This window comes from Leptonotus elevatus, chromosome 14 (assembly GCF_054856555.1).
Source record: "Leptonotus elevatus isolate MCC_2025b chromosome 14, RoL_Lele_1.0, whole genome shotgun sequence".
Classification (NCBI taxonomy): domain Eukaryota; kingdom Metazoa; phylum Chordata; class Actinopteri; order Syngnathiformes; family Syngnathidae; genus Leptonotus; species Leptonotus elevatus.
The window spans coordinates 13,478,746-13,499,206 of record NC_141252.1 but is presented as its reverse complement, the minus strand read 5'-3'; the positions used below and the strand labels follow the sequence as shown (position 1 = coordinate 13,499,206).

The window sequence follows — 20,461 nt, the reverse complement described above, 5'->3', positions numbered from 1 at the left end:
TAAAATCACGGAATGGTTTGGGACATGAATACATTCAAGAAATGCTGATTGAATATAAACCCAGTAGTGCTCTGAGATCTGCAAACTTGGGTCAATTAGTGGAGCCCAAACTTCAACGTAAACATGGTGAAGCTGCATTTAGCTGTTATGCTGCACATAAATAGAATAAACTGCCAACAGAAGTCAAATCAGTCCAGAGTGAAAATGCTTTTAAACCCTGGTTAAAAATGTTGCTCCCCCCCCCCCCCCATATCTTTGATAAAGGTATTCTTTAAAAAAAAAAATAAAGTAAAGCATTTTTTCCATTTTGTTGTTTTCTACTCATTTCTTTACTCTTAAATATTTTTCTGTTAATGGATTTTTTTTGTAATTTTTTGTATTTTTCTGTGCTTTGCTTCTGAATGTCAATAACTGTTGTGTTTGCTGATGCTTACAGTTTTTATGTCTTTGCTTATGTGAAGCACATTGAGTTTCATTGTGTATGAAATGCGCTATATAAATAAAGCTGCCTAGCGTTGCCTTGATGGCAGAAAGTCGGTCTAGATTTACGACTGCTAAATACTGACGTAGCTAATCTAACATGATTTTGATTGATTTGATTAGCGCACAGGCAGACAGATTCTGAGCTCGGCCGACATTTGTGTGGAAGTCTGAACTCTCCTTAGGGCCACTGTTGTGCCTATAAACCTCGTAAATGAACATTGACTGCAGGTGCGACGAGGAGGCTTCATCCACCAACACTCACCTGGGAAACGGGCACCGAACCAGGAACATAAGCACATCAATTTGAATGTGATTGTCTCATTCTGAAAACAGCACCAGTTATAAGAGAGTGTATAAACCTGTGCAACCATATTGTCTAAGTTGTCCATTTTTACTTCCCCGCTTGAAAATATTTTTTAAAAAATTATGTTGTATAGATTATAGGCAGGCTTGGGGAGTAACGTAATACATGTACCGCCGTTACGGAATCAGATTGCAAAAAACTGTATTCCATTACAGTTACAGGAAAAAAAACATGTAATCAGTTTACAGGTACATTTATTAAAAATGGGGATTACTTCGAGGGATTACAATTTCTACGATGAGAGAGAGAGAAAGAGACAGAGCGAAAGAGCGAGAAAGAGCGCGTGCACGCCCGCGCGAGTGGGACCTTGCTACATGTCGGGGAAGTGGGAACGAACAAACTCACTAGTCGCGTCCGCCACACGCGGGCAGTTTGAAAAAGCTTCACAGACGGGAGGAGGAAATGGCGACCGGTATTCACTGGATTTTACTCGGTTCGAACGTTTGAGCTAAGAGTCCAGCGGCATGCTATGCGCTGTAGCTTCTTGCTAGCTAGCCCGCTAGCCTACAACCATAATGTGAGTTACACCTTCCAAACAAATATTCCTCCCACCAATTCACTATTTAAACATCATGCACAACATATACACGGCTAAACTTGTGACTGGGATAAAAGTTCATTTTGAAGTTGATGTCACACATCGTCATCCTCATTGGATGACTATCTATCTATCTATCTATCTATCTATCTATCTCTCGCTCTCTCTATCTATCTATCTATCTATCTATCTATCTATCTATCGATCTATCTATCTATCTATCTATCTATCTATCTATCTATGAGGTGTGGTTGCTTTCAGTGACAGTTGGAAAACAGCCTTCAATCAATCAATCGCCTACATGCTTTTTAATTACACTAGGATTTTTACTATTTGCAGGCTGCCCGGGTCCCTATCACCCGCAAATAGCAGGGGCACATTGTATAGAATATATATTGTGGTGATATTTATTTTTATGTTGTCTTCATGAGAATACTCAATATTGGAATAATCCCAAAGTAATCCAGTTACATTACTTTAATATTATTGTAGTTGGATTACGTTACTAACTAAATTTTTTAGCAGGTAACTTGTAATTGTAACGAATTACATTTTAAAAGTAACCCTCCCAACCTTGGATATAGGTCACCTTAATGGTGAAAAAAGTTTTGAAAGGCTTTATCTTGGTGTCATATTTTTAATATCTGAAAAGAGGTGTGTAGACTTTTTCTATCCACTCAGATGTTTTGCTTGTTGGGGCCATCAGTAAATGCTAAAATGCTTGTCTATCGCTATCCCCAGGTTCCCCAGGATGAATGGGGGGGATATCCCGGAGACGGTAAGGATGACGAGATCCCTTGTCGCCGGATGCGGAGCAGCAGTTACGTCAAAGCTATGGGAGATGAAGAAAGTGGCGAGTCGGATTCAAGCCCCAAGACTTCGCCCCAGAAATTGGTGCGGCCAGACGCCTTGGTTAAGGCCATCATCAGACCCAGAGAGCTGTTGGACTCTCAGAGGTACATCACATGCAACTCCTGTAGAGTTCAACTCTTCTGCTTCACTATGCCTTCACTTTGCTTCACTTATTTGGCCTGCTAATTTTCATGCCACTATGTGAGAGGGATGTAATGATATCCAAATGTCACGATAGGATATTATCATGATATGAACCTCACCATATGTTCATTATCATCAAATCAAATAAACATGAGGAATTGCATGTAAATGTCTAATCTATACAAGGGTAATTAGCTGAGGTCATAATATTACATATAGTTCAAATAGCTCAGGTAACATTAACCTCGATGTACAAAAACAACCTACAGTCACTAATTAACACTTATTATTGAGGCGCTTATCATACTTGCTCATGCAGAGACACATTGTGATTTGAGTCAATTTTGTGAAGGAACTCAAACGTGTTACGTTCCCTTTCAGCTGGTCATCACTGTTTGTCTTATACATAGAGTAGGTGACCAAAACATGCCTAACTAAAATTAAACCCTATAATTAACTAACTAATAAATTAACACACACAAAAAGTATTTTCTGTTAATATTTATAAATGGTGTTCAGATTGGACTGGTGCATTAAACATTCGAATGGTTTTGAGATGTAGCAAGTTCAATACCTAATGAAATATTAAGACTGCCTATTAAAATACAGTACTTAAAAAATAATAGAATAGAAGAGAACTATATTTATTGGTCATATGCACATGAGGTCACTTAACTTAGTTTTCCTGCTGAGAATAAATACAATTTGTGGGTGATTTGTGCATCACAGTCCCTGTGATTGTTAAATGCTTTGCTAAACAAGCACATTTTATGGTTGGAAATCACAATCTCTCTGCATAGCATACTAATTAGAAAACAAACAGTGGATTTAAAAACAGAATCAAGACGTGGAGGCTTTATTCAAATCAAATTATTTGAGTGTGCATGAGCCCCATAAGATAGCATAATTTGCTTAGCGTTCTATAATGTTCATGCAAGTAAATAATTGTGTGCACCACAAACACTCAACATTTGAGATATGAAGGGAAATATGATTGAACAGCTATTTGCAAAAAACAACATCAATGCTCTATCTATGTTAACATTTTATGTAATGTAACATTAAGCCTATACCATAACATTCAAAGCTCATGGGCAGAAATGTTCGTCGTAAAATAACAGGAAAGCTCAAATTGTTGTTGCGTTGACGTTTGCAGATGTAATTACGAGTTATTGAATGTTCAGGCAGATCGTAATGTTGCTGGGTCTGGGTGAGAGAGTCGGCCGTGGCTTAGGTGGAGAACCAGGAAGTGAGAGGGAGTTTGTGTCTGTGCTGTCGAATAGAACATTTCCTAATTCAAGGCGCCTTGCCACTCCATGCAACACTGCATTCCACAATGAATGGGTTTGACAACGGCACACTTACGCCCTGCTAAATGCAGTGTGAAAAGGGCTTTTGTTTATTTACTGCAGTAAATTTGTCAGTTTTTGTTTTCTCCCGTATTTGAAATATGTTCATTTCAATATGTTCACTATGTAAAACTTAAAAAAAACAGCAGCATATGTGTGGGGAAAAGATGGAGATCATACATTTTTGGGGCCTTCCTTCCCCATTCCACAACATTTATGGCATTTTAATTTAAAGACTCTAAATTCCTTGTTAGTGTGGATGTTTCTTTATTGGCCCTGTGATTGGCTGGTGACACCCAATTTTAGTCAGTAAAGGTAGTTTGCTTAGAGCAGCCAGTAGCAATACAAAAATCTGCAGCCACCGGTGATTTATTACTAAGAGGCTTTGTTTGTTCAATCTAGTGGAGGTTGCTCCAGAGAGGATAGGCAATTAACCTTAAGTTGTCTCTGTAAGTGGCTCAAACTTTTGCAGGAGGTTCGAGATTGTTTGGGCTAAATGCCTTCTGCGATGATAGTTGGATAACGGTGAGAATCCATATTCACGTTTACTCAGTCCACAATTGAGGCGACAGTATGTCGATGACCTAGAAAAGTGGGGCCATTTTTTCTTTGTTTTTCTTAAGTTACCCTCTGACAGAGTTGCAAAATAAAATACAGGTGATATGTACTGAACAAAAATATAAATGTAATATAAACACTTTTGTTTTTGCTCCCATTTTTCATGAGCTCAAAGATGTAAATCTTTTGGCTGTGAGCTGTCTATTTGCTGCCAAGAAGTTCTAAAAGCTGCAGAATTGTGACCTCACAGGTTAGCATTAGCTAGCTGTTATTAACACCAGCTTTGGAAAACTGGCAGAGTGCGCCCTGTGATTGGCTGGCAGCCAGTTCAGGGCTGACCCCGCCTCTCGCCCAATGACAATAGGATAGGCTCCAGTATGCCCGCGACCCTGGTAAGGATATGCTATTTGGAGGATGAATGAACTACTGGCAGATATACAAATGTTCCGTATATTTGTTTTTGGCATGTGTCAGCTGCAGCGCCACATGCACGGATCCACATACTAACTGATGCCATTTGGCATCTTGGTGATGAAGTGATGCCTCAACGAAGCTTGATAATTATACGTCTTATTAGTAGCGATAAGTTCAAATCTGCCATATGGACACCATATTAAAAAAAAATGAGTATTTTTCTGATGTTATATTACATTACACTTGCCACATGCTTTGATCACACTTATTAACTTATTTCAACAACAAAAAAGTTGTCAGTAAAATGTGTATAGAATAGAGTGTATGTAATGTCAGGGATAGACAGGCTAGTCCAGTGGTTCCCAAGTTTTTGTTTGTTTGTTGTTGTTTTTTAACTCTGGCTGTAAATATCTAAAATGAGAAGGAAAAAAAGCATTTAAAAATGTAAAGAACATGCTGGTAAGCATTCAATATGTGCTATCTACAAAAACTAGAGGGGGACAAAAACATTTTTTGCAAATTTTTTTTTTTTTTCAAAAGTGAGGAAATAAATCCGCGAATATGCGAATCCGAAGCACGAGTATGCGGAGCTCCACTGTAGTTGCAACCCTCTGTCACTGCAAAGTTGAATATTTTACAGCAAATTATCTATCTTGTGGGTCTTGTTTGGTTAAACATCGCACTTCTTTGCTGACCTTGTCCTCCCTTACACAGCCAACTGGTCTCTTGGATATTCTAAACAAAAATGTCTGAATATCCCTGCTACCACTATAAAACCCAAGGTGACAGAGCTTTTCAAGGCGTTGTACCTAAATCGTAAAAAAAAAAAAAAAAAAATCTAATTTCTGCAAGTGAGCCCAAGACACTTATAAAAGCTTTATTAATCCACTGAAAATGTTTTATTCAAATGAGCTTGTGGTTAACTTTCTTTCAGCCACGCGCTGGATTTAAGCTCAGTATATGCACCCTGTTCAATCATGGAGAGGGGGCGCAAAAAAATATTACAAAACCATTTTGCATCTTACTTTTAACTTCATTATCAGCGCAGCACCGTTTTCATAGAGTGCACCGAGAGAGCGCATTGATAAAGAAGCCCAAAAAATGACAGGCGTTCTTCAAGAACTCCTGTGTAATGACACCCTCGGGGGCACTCCTAGTGTTTGAAATGAATTCAATAACAACGCCGATCCTCTCGACTCAATAATACTGCAGCTGCAATCAGTGAACTCCGAGTCAGGCCTCGCAGCCTGATCCATGCTGGTCAATAGCGTCTTTTCAGCACAGCACAGCAGAGTCTGCGTCTATGCACTGAGCGAGTCATTATTCAGAGAGGCCTTGGAGTGCAATAACTGCAGCGGATCGCCCTCCCTGCTGTTGAATCATTTGGAATCATTCATCATATCGTTTACAGCCATTCAAAATGGATAGTCTGGGCCAGTTTTGGAAGATGTGGAAACATGCCTCTCAGCACAGCGGCCTCGTATATCACAAGCTGTTGAAAGGGACAAATGCTTTTTCAGTAATACATAGCACTGTAATCATCGTCGATCGCAAATCCTAATATACGATTTTGTCGTCATATACTATCGACTTGGTTTTTGGGCATGTATTTAGAGTCGCGTCTTTTATTGCGCAACATCCAGATTTATAGGAAAGATGTGAAGGAAAGACCTTGTGAAGATACAAGTGTCATGTCATAATAATTATTTACTTCATCGCTTAGCAGATCAGTAACAACATCAGGTACACCTGCTCAATCTAATGACCGACACAAGACCTGTTATATTGTGGATATGTGATGTGTGAAAAGGTTATCATATGAACACACTTGGATGCATTCTGTCACAGAATATATCAGAAATTCATCATTAAATATATCAATGCTCAGAACTCATTGACACTGTCAGGGAGGTAATCCACAATGTTGCCTACACTCTAAAAACTGTTGGGTCAAAAACAACCCAATTTGGATCAAATCCACTATCTGGGTCAATTGGACCCAAATTTCTGGTTTGTTTTGTGAAAAACAATCACATTTTTGGGGTTGTCTTGTGCAAAAGGGACCAATTTTTGGGATTGTCTTGTACAAAGCGACCCAACCTTTTGGGCTATCTTGTACAAATTGAACCAGTTTTTTGGGTTGTCTTGTACAAAATATCCCTTCTTTTCTTTTTTTTTCTTTTTGATCCAATTATTGGGTTGTCTTGCACAAATCGACCCAATGTTTCGGATTATCGTGTACAAAATGTTGTTTTAAATATAATAATCCGCTGAATTATTTGGGTCAATTTGACCCAATTTTTGGGCTTGTCTTGTACAAAACTACTCTTTTTTTTTTTTTTTTATCTTGTACACAAAGACACGACAAAAAAGCCCAATTATGGGTGTTTACTTTTACAAAACAACCAGATTTTTGGGGGGTCATTTTGTACAAAATAACTTAATTTTTGGTGCTGTCTTGTACAAAACGACCCAATTTCTTGGGTTATTTTATACAAATTACCCTTTTTTTAAAGTTGTCTTGTGCAAAATGACCCAATTTTGGGGATGGACTTTTTTGACATTTTGACACGATTTACTGCGTTTTCTTGAACAAAATGACCCAATTTTTTTTGTCTCTTGAAAGCATTGATTTTGAAACCGCTGAAAGCCTATCCTTAAATACTTTATATTAAAAAAAAAAAAAGGATCTTTTCACAGCAGTTAGAGAGTCTCCTGACCACTGAGGTCATTTCACTGAGGAGCCTTTGCAATTGAGCCCACTGGCACAGTATGCACAGTTTCGTTATAAATAACCCACAAGTTTCTTCTAACTACTGCTCCTCTGTTCGTTTTCCCAGCCACCTGCTGAGATGCCGCAAAAAATGTCACTTCTTTCTAACTGGCTGAGTGCATGCGCATAGTGCATTTAACCCACCTTCTTCCGGTGAACATCCAGGGAATAGACATTGAGATTGTGGTGTATCTTATCTTATCTCATACAATTGTGGGGCAATGAGCACGATCTGCAGGAATGAGGATGTGACACAAAAAGCGGGGGATTCGTTATTGTTAGTTAATATGTGACGAGCTGGCTTCACATACAGCAACTGGCGTGTGTATGTGTGTGTGTGTGTGTGTGTTGCGCTTTAACCCCATTTTGAAGTCAGATACAAGGTCATCTTGGAATAATGTCTACAAATGATGTGTTTATAAGCTCATTGGGTAGAACAGGCACAACAAGACTCAAAAGGGGAGATGCAATATTTTCATTACATTCCTACAGGCAAATAAATGTGTTTTGAATCCAGAAAGCTATACACATGATGATTCTACACGCACGAATGTACAACTGGTGCACCTGGCAAGAGCTCTCGTGCTATTTCTCATGGTTCGTTGGGCTCGTTGGGAGGGAATTAGATTGCGGTCTGGACAGACGGTGTGAGTTGGATTTCCCCGGCACTTGCAACAATTTGACGCCCTGTGGGGCCGTTCAAAGGGGTCACACTCAAATTTGACAGCTGAAGCAAAGCATATGAGTCAAGAGCAGGTTGTCGGGTTGTGTCACCTTCTTCTGTCGTTTTCTCTTTCAATCTCTTTTTGAGGTCCTGGTGGTTGACAGGGTCGCCTCTTTGTTCATCTCACCCATGAAGAATACAGCACGGGCACAGGCCTGCTCAGCTGGAAAAGCCAGAAGGGAACGTTAGATGACAATCATTGCTTTCATGAATGATTGTGGACGCCCTTCACCCCCATTAAGTATGGAGGACCAAAAATGCCAAAATAAAAAAAGTAATAAAAATGAACTATAAAAATATAATTTAATAAAAAAAACAAATAGGAATAGAAATAAAAACAACCCAAAAAATCAAATAAATAACAGCAAAAACAAATAGAAAAAAAACGAGATTCAAAAAATCAAACAAATAGAAAAATAAATGACCAAATAAATATAAATAAATAAATGTATCATTTCATGACACATTTTATGCTGAAATAAAGAAACATGAGAGCAGAGCGTTTTTATTTATTGATTGACATTTAAATCTATTTATGTATTTATTTTTTTATTTATCTTTACCTGTCGAACATCAGTAGCAAACATCTTTCTCAGCCAATCTCAACTTTCAAACCAATCAGCCTGTTTGATTGGTTGCCAATTAAATGTTATTGCAACATTGTCCCAGTTTTATTCATCACTTCCATGGGTCCATGCTGGTCATGTTGAGTCACCCTAATGTTTGCAGCACTTTAGTGAAAACTCCCAAGCAAACATTGAAGTCACCCCAATTTCCGTACCAAGCCACTTCCAGCAGACTAATGCCCAGTGAAGTCATCTCCATCCAACTCCCACTTGTGGGACCCTGTAACTCTGTTTTCCTCTCTGCCCACAGCTCTTATCGCCTGGATAAAATCAACAGTGACATGCGTAACTACATCACCAATTTTGCTGCAGACTTAAGGTGAATACGTGATCAGTGTCTCCCGTTAGCTCTCGGTTGCCACCCCGTTGCAGTGGTCAGATGTCAGAGGTGGCTGACTTGTGCCATTGCTGACAATTCGATATTGGCGCCAATGAAAGGTCAATGAGAGATCACTTGGCAACTTTCTCATGCAGTAAACAAAGAGCAATGGAACCTCGAAGATCAAACACATTCCATTCATGAACAAGTTTTCTCATTTAATGGGAATGGAATTGAAGTATCTGTTGCTAAAAGTGTTGGCCACTATATGCCCAACCCGTTTTGGCAACATTTTAGAATTTCTAATGGGACCGTTTGCCATTTTAATTGAATAGATAAGGGAAAAAATAAATCAATCAATTTGCAAAATGTTCCCACCATTTTGTGCCATATGCCACCATTTTGAAATTTTTGAAAATTGGGACATTTCAGTGAACTGTAATGTAATGTATAGCATAGCTGCTATTAGCTCATTTGGTGTTTCTGGTTATTTCTTTGGACCAACGAGATGATTAGGGGCTATTATTCATATTAAAAACAGCTATTGAATGTTCCCGCCAATTTTGACTGCCGCCATTTTGTATGTCTTGAAAATCGCGACATTTCAACAGAAGATACCATCACGTAAATTGATATTTGTTGGCATATCCCGACACTAATGAAGCCTAGTCAGTTGTATTTTGCTTTCCAGTACACTCTCAAAACATTTGTACATTTAACACCAATTTTATTTGTGAGCCCTTGTTCCGAATTTCACAGTTTTGAACATTTCAAAAATGGCGGCACACGGTCAAAAAATGATGCGAAAAATCAGAAAATTTATTTTGGTTGTTTTTTCATCTTGTCAGGTAGAATGACAAATAGTCGTGCTATAAAATACAAACTTTTGCCAAAACAGGACGGGCTTATTAAGATGTGAAGCAGAGCGCATTATCAGATTTTTAGATAATTTCCTTCGATAGTCCGCTTTTGCCTCAATATCTCAATTCCTTTATTTTTAATGGCTTTTCCAACATGGAGTAGAGAAGTTCTCCAGCATGACATGATGTATTGACAGCCTTTTTCTGTTTTATCACACTGGCATTTCCTTTACTGCCAAGCACTTATCTCCATAGAAGGGTTCTAACTCATCCTTACCTGATGCCAGAAAGAGCTGTGGCAGTGCAAAATTCCGTTTTGTGTTCCTAATGTCACTTGGTATTCTGAGGTTATTTACAGACCTTCTTTCTCTTACATTAATTTGGCACATTCCTTTCCTGGCACGTAGTTCTGAAGAGCTCTCCTTCTCTGCTTGGTTGGCATATTTAATTGATGTGGTTGATAACGGGGTTCTCCCTGAAGTGCTTGCTCACTAACTAGCTCCTGGTTTGCATTTCCCTCATTTGCAGGCATTGATTTGATGTGTCAGCACAACATAAATCCAATCACCTTCTAAAGGACACTGCTACACAAACGGTGTGTCTCTTTTAAGAGGAAGAAAGATCATTAACTGATTTATTCTCAAGTTCAGGGTGCTTTGAGGAAACCAGGAACCCCTTACTCAATGTTAGTATCACCTGTAGCCATTAGCCACCCTTCATAAAGTTGTTCAATTTGGTTAAATTTCCTGAAAAAAAGTAAATGGCATGAGTGACACTCCTGCATTCTCAAACAGTTAGGTAAAAAATAACCCAAATTGGGTCAAAAGGGACTGCCCCAACTTTTTGGGGTTATTTAATTAACCCAACTAGTTGGGTCAAATGAATAACCCGGAAACAACCCAAAAAATGGGTTGCTTTGCGGTTTGTTAATTTAATTTGACGCAATAGCTCAAAAAAATGGTTCGAACCATTTTTGACGCAATTCAGTTAGGTTTTTCAAATAACCCAAAAAGTAGGGTGAAATGAATAACTCAAAAAAACATTTAAAAATAGAATAAAACGTGTCACTTTGTGGGTTGTAATAACTCCTTGGGTTGGGTCAGCTCATTTTTTTACCCAAATCAATGGGGTAATTTAATTAACCCAAAAACGTTTTGGGTTAAATATCTCAAAAAGTTTAATCAGTCCATTCTTGATCCAAATTGGGTTCTTTTGGATCCAACAGTTTTTCGAGTGTGGCCTATTTTTCTCTGTGTTCAGCCAGAGCTACCACTTGCAAACAGCCATGCACCCGAGCATAGCCCTGGACCCCTCTGCACACTACAACTCCCCCAAGTTTCGCTCCAGGAACCAGAGCTACATGCGGGCAGTCAGCACTCTGAGCCAAGCCAGCTGTGTTAGCCAAGTGAGCCAGGTTAGTCTGCAAATTGTACGTCTCTTAGGTGTTTTTGTCCTTTCTGATGTTTTTTATTTCTCACAGGTGAGCGAAACAGAAATAAATGGCCAATTTGAATCAGTCTGTGAATCCGTGTTCAGCGAGGTGGAATCACAGGCCATGGATGCATTGGACTTACCTGGCTGTTTTCGAACCCGGAGCCACAGCTACCTGCGAGCCATCCAAGCTGGATATTCTCAAGATGATGAGTACATCTCTCCCATGGCCCCCACCGTCACCTCCACCATCAGATCTACCACAGGTAAGAGTTAATGTACATTCTATTCATCTGACACCACAGCAGACGCTTATATTTGCTATGAACTTGTGGTCATGGCTGGAGCAGCTGGCATAAAATTGTGAACTGTCAGCAACACTTGCACTTGCATGACTTATTCTATGTTTCCATTGTTTTGGATGGATGTAGGACTTTGACACTTACAACCTTTTGAGCTGTGTAAATTCATCGTTTTGTATTTTGGATGTCATCTGCTCGTCCATCGGATGCATCAGAGAGTAAAGCTATGAACCCTATTGAAAATCTCAAGAGAGGAAAAAACAGGCGACGGACAGGCTTTTTACACTACATTTGATGTCTGACTTTCTCCACTATGCCACAAGATGATTGCACTGAATTTTACTGTAAATTGGGCAAAGGTATGGTGAACGTGTCGTATGAATTCTCAACTTGTAAATCTAGTTTACAATGTACTGCAAATCTCTAAATGCCCCAGGATTTACCATATGATTTCCTTGCCCCTCGGTTGTTTTTGGTATCACATGACCGTTAGGCAACTTGAATAATTAACATTTCGAAAACATTTACCGTGTTTAATCACACATCACATATAAAAACTTGACAGCTGACACGTCCATTTATTTCTGAAACTAAGGCGTGATTAGAAATTGGAAGCTGCTGGTGGTTTCCTGACTCCTCTCGCATAATGGATTCTCCAAGGAAATGATACGTCCAAGCCCAGAAGAAGACTGGGGGGGGGGGGGGGGAGAGAACAGAATGGATTCCACCCCTTGCCACACAACAGCATGTGGATTAACATAGAGAGGGTTAGAGGTGTGTCCATCTGGAGATGTGCTTATCATCAATACTTCATCCCGATTGGTGCTTGATTACACTGCTTTCTCTGTCAACTTTTTTTTAGGGAAATAAACTTGGTAATTGATGAGATTGATGTCGGTCAGAGTGAACGTCACATTTTCAATAGGGTTCATACTATACTTCCTGATTGGTGGGAGAAGGTTTGGAAGCTGTGCTCATCTTTGCCTCTTTTCATTGCACAAAGTTCATGTTTCTGGATCGTAGCTGATAGAAGAACAGCATGCTTTTTTTCTTGACATCCCTTATACGATGCCTATTTTCTTTTGTGTTCTAGAAGCTAGGAGGTTTTCCTTTGTGCACTGAAAAGATGTTAAGAATGCATGCTAAATTTTTAATGTTGAGAAGGCAGTGTAAATCATCAAATGAGTCAAAACGGGAAAACTTTATCAACGTTATGGACATACTCTGCTATGGTATTACAGAGTGTAAAACAATACAATCTTTAGAATAGATATCTGAACAAATTGTTGAAATAGCAACACAAACCTTTCCATTGTCGATCCATGCTGTAATCTTGTTTTGACTCATGACAATTAGTGCATGACTTGGTGTTACTGCTCTGTGGCAATAAAAAGCACATTCTCTCCAGTTGCTCACACCTGTGGCCATATCACAAATACATATTTACATTTGTCTTCCAGACAGAAATTATGTGCAGGAAGACTCTTGTTTACCCAAGCAAGCCAGGGCACTTGAGGATGTGGCAGCAGATAAAGCCCCTTTGGCACATGATGATCTAGGCTGCCCCATCAGAAGAGACAGGTCTTATCACCGAGATAACATGGTGGCTACAGCCAAACCCCTGTCTGGACCACCAGTCTCTCCGATCCTCTTCAGATCCCCGAGACCTACTGGACCAGAAAGGCCTTCGCCAAAAGCCATTCAGGCCAGTATTAAAGAGTCTGCAACACTGGCTGCAGCTATCAGCATGCAATGGAAGGAGGAGGTCTCTGCCATGCGTCTCGAGCTAGCTGAACTCAGAAGGGACCTCTGTAAAGAGCTTCGTGCTTTCAACAGTAATTTCAACACTTTCACGAAGCATTACAACACGTGGTCTCCTCAAAGTTGTAAAATGCCAGCAGGGGTGGGTTTGGGTGGAGGGGCTGGGGCTGGGGCTGGGGCTGGGGCTGGGGCTGGGGCTGGGGCTGGGGCTGGGGCTGGGGCTGGGGCTGGGGCTGGGGCGGAGACAATGACTGGTGCGCATGCAGGACTGGGTGCTGAAGGATTTGGAACCTCCGGCGCAAAGGAGAAAGTAAAACATGTATCTAAAGTTTCTGTGGGGACTCAGGCCAGAAGCAAAGCATTGGTGCGGCAAAGCACTGCAGATGCAGCCGTCAATTGTCCAGAAGAGAAGGAGAAAAAGAAAGGGACACGAAAAAAACTCCCAAAGCAGCTCTCTATGGATCCAAGCATTCTTGCGCGTCCACATTCAATGTATGTGGAAAGTGCCATACCGCTTTCCTTGGATCCAATTCTACCATTCTCTGCTAAAACAGCCAAAACTAAGCCTTTGGAATTGCCGAATGTGGGTTCTGCAGTAAAACCAGAAACAGAACTGGAGCTGCCTGACCAGGATGCTGGGATGTCATGTGATCCTGTAACGAAAGAGCCACTCACCTCCGATGGTACGGTGCAGCTTGGAGAAATATCCCCTGAAAGGCTACAGAGTTCGGTAACAGTTGAACAAGACATGGTAATTACTGCACAGAAAAGCTGTGACAACCCTTCAAATGATTATGGCTTGGATGCTAAACCACCTCATCAAGATGGATCAAAATCCACAGAATTGGACCACATTGAGAAGGAAACTATTCACCTACCGTTTCCAGTCCCTGTAGTTACAGTGTCTCCTCCAGAAGAGCATGAGTATGACATTATATCAGATTCTGAGTCCCCGGATGATTTTGCTGGAGACAAGTCAGAACCAAAGCCAGTGCGTCTAACAAATGCAGGATTAGAAGAGTCAAAGGGAACAGAGCCAAAAGATATAAACTTACCCGTGGCTTCAACGTCCGACGTGATTGACAAAAGCCATTTTTTTGTTTGTGATGCACCCACAAGTGATCAAGATACCGCTCCATCATGTAATGTGGAGCAATGTCCTTCTATTGTGGTAACAGAGTACTTTGACATAGATTCTCCAGAGAGTCCAACCAACAGCGATCCAAATCCTGACCCCATTGTGTCCCTTCCGGATCGTCGCGCTGGTCCTGTCTCAGAGCAAATGCAACTGGATTCAAACATTTCATCTATTTCAGCACAAAGTCAACCAAACACTGAACCAGAGTCGGAAAACTCTGAGTGGCCACCCCTTCCTGAACCTCTTGATAGCACCCCAATATATCATGCTGATCTGGTTCACTTTGACTTAGTCATGCTGACTTCTCTAGATCAAGAAGATCTTGATTCAGTGTTCATGGACCCTGAACCAGAGCCATTAGATCTAAGTATTGACTCTCCATCTATTTTGGACTTAGACAATCCTTTCAACGAATCAGATTGTCCGCAAATTCTCGCTGCAGACTCTACCTCACTATGCCCCATGGATCAGTCGTTGTCAGCAGATGATGACTGTTTTAAACCAGCTCCAGAGTGTTGCTTAAATTCTGAGCAACTTGGTAGCGTGTCAGTAAAAAAGAAAACCCCACTACCACACGTTACTGTCACAATATCACCTCCTAGTTCACTATCTCCCGATACCTCATTGGAAATGGACTTTGAACCCACAAGTCAATCACCAGATCCTTCATTACATGATATTGATCCATGTTCACATGATCCGGAGGACATAGTGGTAACTTCATTAGTTCAGGCAAGCATGAAGCCATATGAGATAATAGAAGAGTCTCTTGAGTCCGTGGAGTATTCCCAAGTGCATGGGGACCTTGTGAAGCAAAAGACTACAGATAGTCCGGAACGGTCTTTGTATGAGGAAGCCTTTCTATGGTACAGGTGGCAGAAAAGGACCCGGAGAAAAGAATCAGTACGGAGGAGTGCAAGTGTGGAACTTTGGAGTGGGAGATATGAATACAACAGTGCAGAAATCACATATGTATCTCTCACTCTGTGAGCTCGTATTTCAGTCTCGGCAGACAAAATGTAGCCCGAAGTCTATCCATAACTCACAATTAATAGCTGCCAGGGTGATGTAGAGCAATGGGCCGATCCAAATGTAATAAGGTCATTGGCATTCAAAGCAAGGACTTCCTTATACAATTCCACAAAGAACTGTATTTATAGCAGTAAGAGCTATCATATTCTAAGAACTGTCTTCAGCTGTGACAAATTTACTTAACAATAATGATTCAAGAATGTACACTGGAAATGTTGCATCGGATGGGCACAGCAACAAAATGGCTACTGTTCAAGGACTCAGTAATGTCAACTATTTTAAGGAATTCTTTTGGACTATGAAAATTCTGGAGAAAGTTGAACAGTTTTGCAGTGACAATGGAAACCTTCCTTTCCTTTGCTTGCTATGTGTGTGTATGTGTTTTCACTCCAAGTTGGAGTGAGGTCATTTGGACAGTTATTATATAACTATGAATTGCAAGGGTGTTTACTATGTGAGCTAATGGATGGACAAAGTCGTATGAAGTATGAACCAATGGTCATCTAAAATTCTGGAATCTGGAATACTGTTAATGAAAGTGCATTCATGCTCAAATATATTCCCAAAGTAAACCTTACTGGCATATACTGTAGATATACTGTAGCTCTATATACACACAATGAATACTCACATTAACATCAAATATGATAACCTAAGAATACATAAAAGTAAACCTATTCCAAAACATGACTACAGATTGTGATGATAAAGTTTTCCTCCTGCTGTAAATTCCTCGTTCTTGCTACATTTATGCGCGCATTTGTTTAGTGCTCAATTCTTTTATTTGACATCAGTCATGTTGTTAGACAGAAAAGGGGTCCTTAAGTGCCCCATTTTACATCAGGCAGGTTATTGAACAGCGAAGGGGGTCCTAAAAAAATGTTGTCCATCGGTATTCCCGGTGCACATACTATGTGTGGCGACATTAGTGAGAAAAACAATAGGAACATAACAAGCAATGTCAAGCGGAAAATAGTTGTGACAAAATGTAATTTAGCAAGACGGAAGCGTGGTTAAAATACGCCCTTAAAATTTACTGTTGGTCCTAAAATAGCAGCTGCAATTTAGCATTGACAAAAGCTCGGTTAAAAATAACGTTGACGACTGCCGAATGACGGATGCTCAAAATGTCATTGACGCGCCCACGAGTAAAAATAAAAGGTCATGTTGAGTGATGATATTGTGTATTTGTACTGTAAAGCTTTGTCGTTGGGCTCAGGAATCTAAAGACTGTGAATGTAATCCTACAGAATGAAGAGAATTACATAATGCTCCGAAATAGTTGTGGACATTATTGTATGTTTTTTGTTTTTTTTAATATATATATATATATATATATATATATATACATTTGACAATGAATGGTGCATGGCATCTTCAGTAATTCAAACTGTGGCATTCCTTACAGTATGTATTTGAGCCAATTCCTAATTTCTGCCTTATAATTAGTGCAATTAAAAGTGCTTACATAGCCACTGACGGCACAATTCTATTAAGAGTAGGGAACAGCTGAAAAGCCAGATCAATCACAAGATATATCTTTGCCTTGTCCAATTAATAGGCTCCACATGCCCACTGAAGTCTGTGCTCTAATAAAGCACACTGGAACAAAAGGAACCTTTTGAGCTGAGCATCAGTGAGCTTCCAGAATTTTTTTTTTTTTTTTTTGGGCACTTCATGAAAGTTTGCTAAATTGGCTGAGGCAGAAAGATTTTAAAGCGATGGGAAGTTAATTGGTTGTATTGTTGTACCCGTTTTGTCCTTTCAGCAGCAAAGCCCATCTTTCTTTTTCCCTCTCATCCACATCCAACTTTTCATTTACAAAACATCTATGCCAACAGAATGTAATATGATGTGCTCCGATATCGTACGACTTTTTTTTAATCCAATGAAATGGAATTGAACTGTGTCAAATAACTGACCTTGTAATGAAAATCATTGCCATTTTCACTGAGGCCAAAATTCAAATAAGAGACTGTAAAATATCTGCTTTCAACTAAATGCTCACAATTGTGAAAAATATGGCTGCTGTTTTTTTTTAATTATTATTATTTTTTTATATCATAAAACATGGCATTTGAACAGGGGGGTGTAGACTTTCTTTAGAAAATCATGTGTTATTAGCATTATGAGTGAAGTGCAATGCCACAAACAAATGTCCCAAAAGGGTTTTCCTTGCTTTTCTTATTCCTTGGTTTCTACCAGCAATACAAAGTGACAGTGCCAATAATGTCTTGTTTGCAGTCCATCCTCCTTTCCCTTTCATTTACATATCCTTAATAGCCTGCTGCAAAACAAAGTGCTGCATATCCTTTATGGTGATAAATCCAGCGAGGGAAGAAAGACTCTTAATGGTGTGTCACTCAACTACCCCCACCTCAGCAGCATGTTAGCCAGTCCTGATAGAGTGGTGCTAACAGAGATGGAGTGCTGGACTCACTGCCTTGTGTTTGTCAGCCTTGCTAATACCATGCTAATTGTTTGCGCTTGAGCGAGAAAGTGAGAAAAAGATTAAATCCCTTGCTGTCTATTATTGGCATTGCTTTTACTCACTGTTAATGATATGTTTTCAAGGTCACATGGCCAGGCAAAGAAATGCTGCCGCATTGCTTACCACAGTCATGCAAGCACATTTACACTTTTACATCCGAAAGTTACTTGGGATTTGGGGTAGGAAAAAAAAGGGGAGGGTAGTTCACTCTGTAAGAACTTGGCTTGGGGACCAGGAGGCACAGGTTTCCTAGTTCACAATATTGAAGCTTGGCTGGTTTCTGGAGATTTGTTTCTGCCCTTGAGCAAGGCCCCAGAAAATAGTAAAACATTAGAGTCCCATTCACTCACACACTTTAAAAGCATTTATCAGGCTTGTAATCTAGGGATGAGAGAATCTCTCAATGTCCCGCACTTCTGTTTCCATGTTCCAGTCTTTTATTGAGCAGATGAAAACTGACCATATGCCCGTTGCTTGTTTATTTTCCTTAAAAAATCCGGTTAAACCTTTAGCACCAGATTTTTACCTTAACTCATTCACTGCCATTGACAGCTATAGACGTCAAAAATTCATTTGAACTATTTCTATTAGTTTAGTTTTTTTCCATTTTTGTTAACAAGAGTATGAAAACCTAGAATTTTTTTTTGTACATTTAGAACAGATCTAAAATTTGTGATTAATCATGAAATCATGCAAATAATTATGATTACAAATTTTAATCGCCTGATGCCCCTAATTTTTTTAAAATAATCTTTATATATATATATATAATATTTTTATTTTTAAAGAAAATATTATTTAAAAAAAATTAGGGGCGTCAGGCGAGTACCATTTTTAATCTCTTATCTTGTTTTAATACAATATAAAAAATAAATTAGGTTTTCATACTCTTGTTAACAAAAGTGGGAAAAAATGTTAAACTAATAGAAATAGTTCAAATGAATTTTTGACATCTATAGCCGTCAATGGCAGTGAATGAGTTAAGGTCATGTCCAAAAGGAAATAAACTAGTAATAAAATGTTAACAGAGACCCTGTAATCTAATATGGTCAAAAACTTTTTATAGAACACAATTGTAGGTATGAACATTAGTGACGTTTGGCCTGTTTAGGTTCTGGTGCCTTGTTGCAGTTGCTTATTGTCCTGTTGGTAAGTCAGCCTTTGTCCATTACTGCCTTTCAAGTTGTTCAGATTTATGAATCCATGATGTTCTGTTGGGTGAAAATCTGCACAAATCGTCCGCACTGCCATTTTTTGGTCACTTTAATGCACAAGGTACAAAGAATTGCTGCAGTGTGACCTAAAATGGGAATGTTTTTTTCCCCTTTTTTTGTATTCTTCAATAAACCACATTGTCCATAAAAAAAATTCTGATCATATATACCAGTCAAAGCAACTGATAATTCTGTGTAAGTCTGAAGGGGATATGCATGCCAAGAGATGTCTTTTTGTCAGTAAACACTACATACATGTGAACCAATTGCTTGTCCTCTTGGATCTTACACAAAAGCATATGTCAGGGAATGGTTTGCTAATTTGATCAACACAAATAGCACAACAATGCTGTGGTTCGCCGTTACCATTTTCAGAAACTCTAATTTCTTGATTTTTTTGTCGTTTCAAGCCTTTTTTTTTTTTTTTTACCTGTCATCGATCTTCCTTGTGGACTCCAGCAATTCTTTTTCTGCTTCTACGATGTCGAAGACTGTGTTAGCTGAATTTTATGGGTATGAGAGGAGCTGCTTTCAATGGCAAGGAACTAAGTCGGCTTTGTTCACTCCCACAACGCCGCAAACGCACCTTTGTAGCTGCACACAAATATTAGAATTTTCAGTATTTTATAATAAATATAGGACAGGTCAATACTTCAGATAGGGTTTAGGGCTTGTTGGAATTGACAGCCACTTAAAAGGCTGTTGCGGTAAGGACTATCTAAAGAACAACAATGTTTTTTAATGGGTTTTTATTTTACCAGTGTCATGTAAACAATCTCTGAATGAGTCTTCACTTTGGATGAAATAACTGCTGAGTAATGCTGCCTGTGTCGAGATAGGAGTAGGAATTATGAACCAAGGTCCTAACTCTCACCACTACCACCCCATAGCATCCAGCCCCTCCTCTGCACAATTTAGGGAGTCTATTTTTGGTCTTCCTGCTGAGTCATGCCCTCTGAATAAGCTTTTTCTTTTTCTTTTTCTTTTTTTTTGCATGCACGACAATGCACCTCTACTTACTCTCTATCTCACACAAATACACGCGCTTTGCTTCCTGTATCTGTCCACATCTCTGCTTCTTTTCGAAT

At 39.4% G+C, this 20,461-nt stretch overlaps 1 protein-coding gene across 1 annotated transcript in view; it reads left to right on the top strand.

The window, feature by feature from the left end:
- Positions 1 to 18,686, top strand: part of LOC147163075 (uncharacterized) — a 138,218-nt gene extending 119,532 nt beyond the window's left edge. The window contains exons 4-8 of the mRNA XM_086094305.1: positions 2,127 to 2,341; positions 9,076 to 9,144; positions 11,265 to 11,418; positions 11,485 to 11,701; positions 13,198 to 18,686. Of these exons, the coding sequence (XP_085950431.1) occupies positions 2,127 to 2,341; positions 9,076 to 9,144; positions 11,265 to 11,418; positions 11,485 to 11,701; positions 13,198 to 15,626 (3,084 nt within the window). The 3' untranslated portion in view covers positions 15,627 to 18,686. The remainder of the gene's footprint in view (positions 1 to 2,126; positions 2,342 to 9,075; positions 9,145 to 11,264; positions 11,419 to 11,484; positions 11,702 to 13,197) is intronic.
- Positions 18,687 to 20,461: the final 1,775 nt, after the last annotated feature.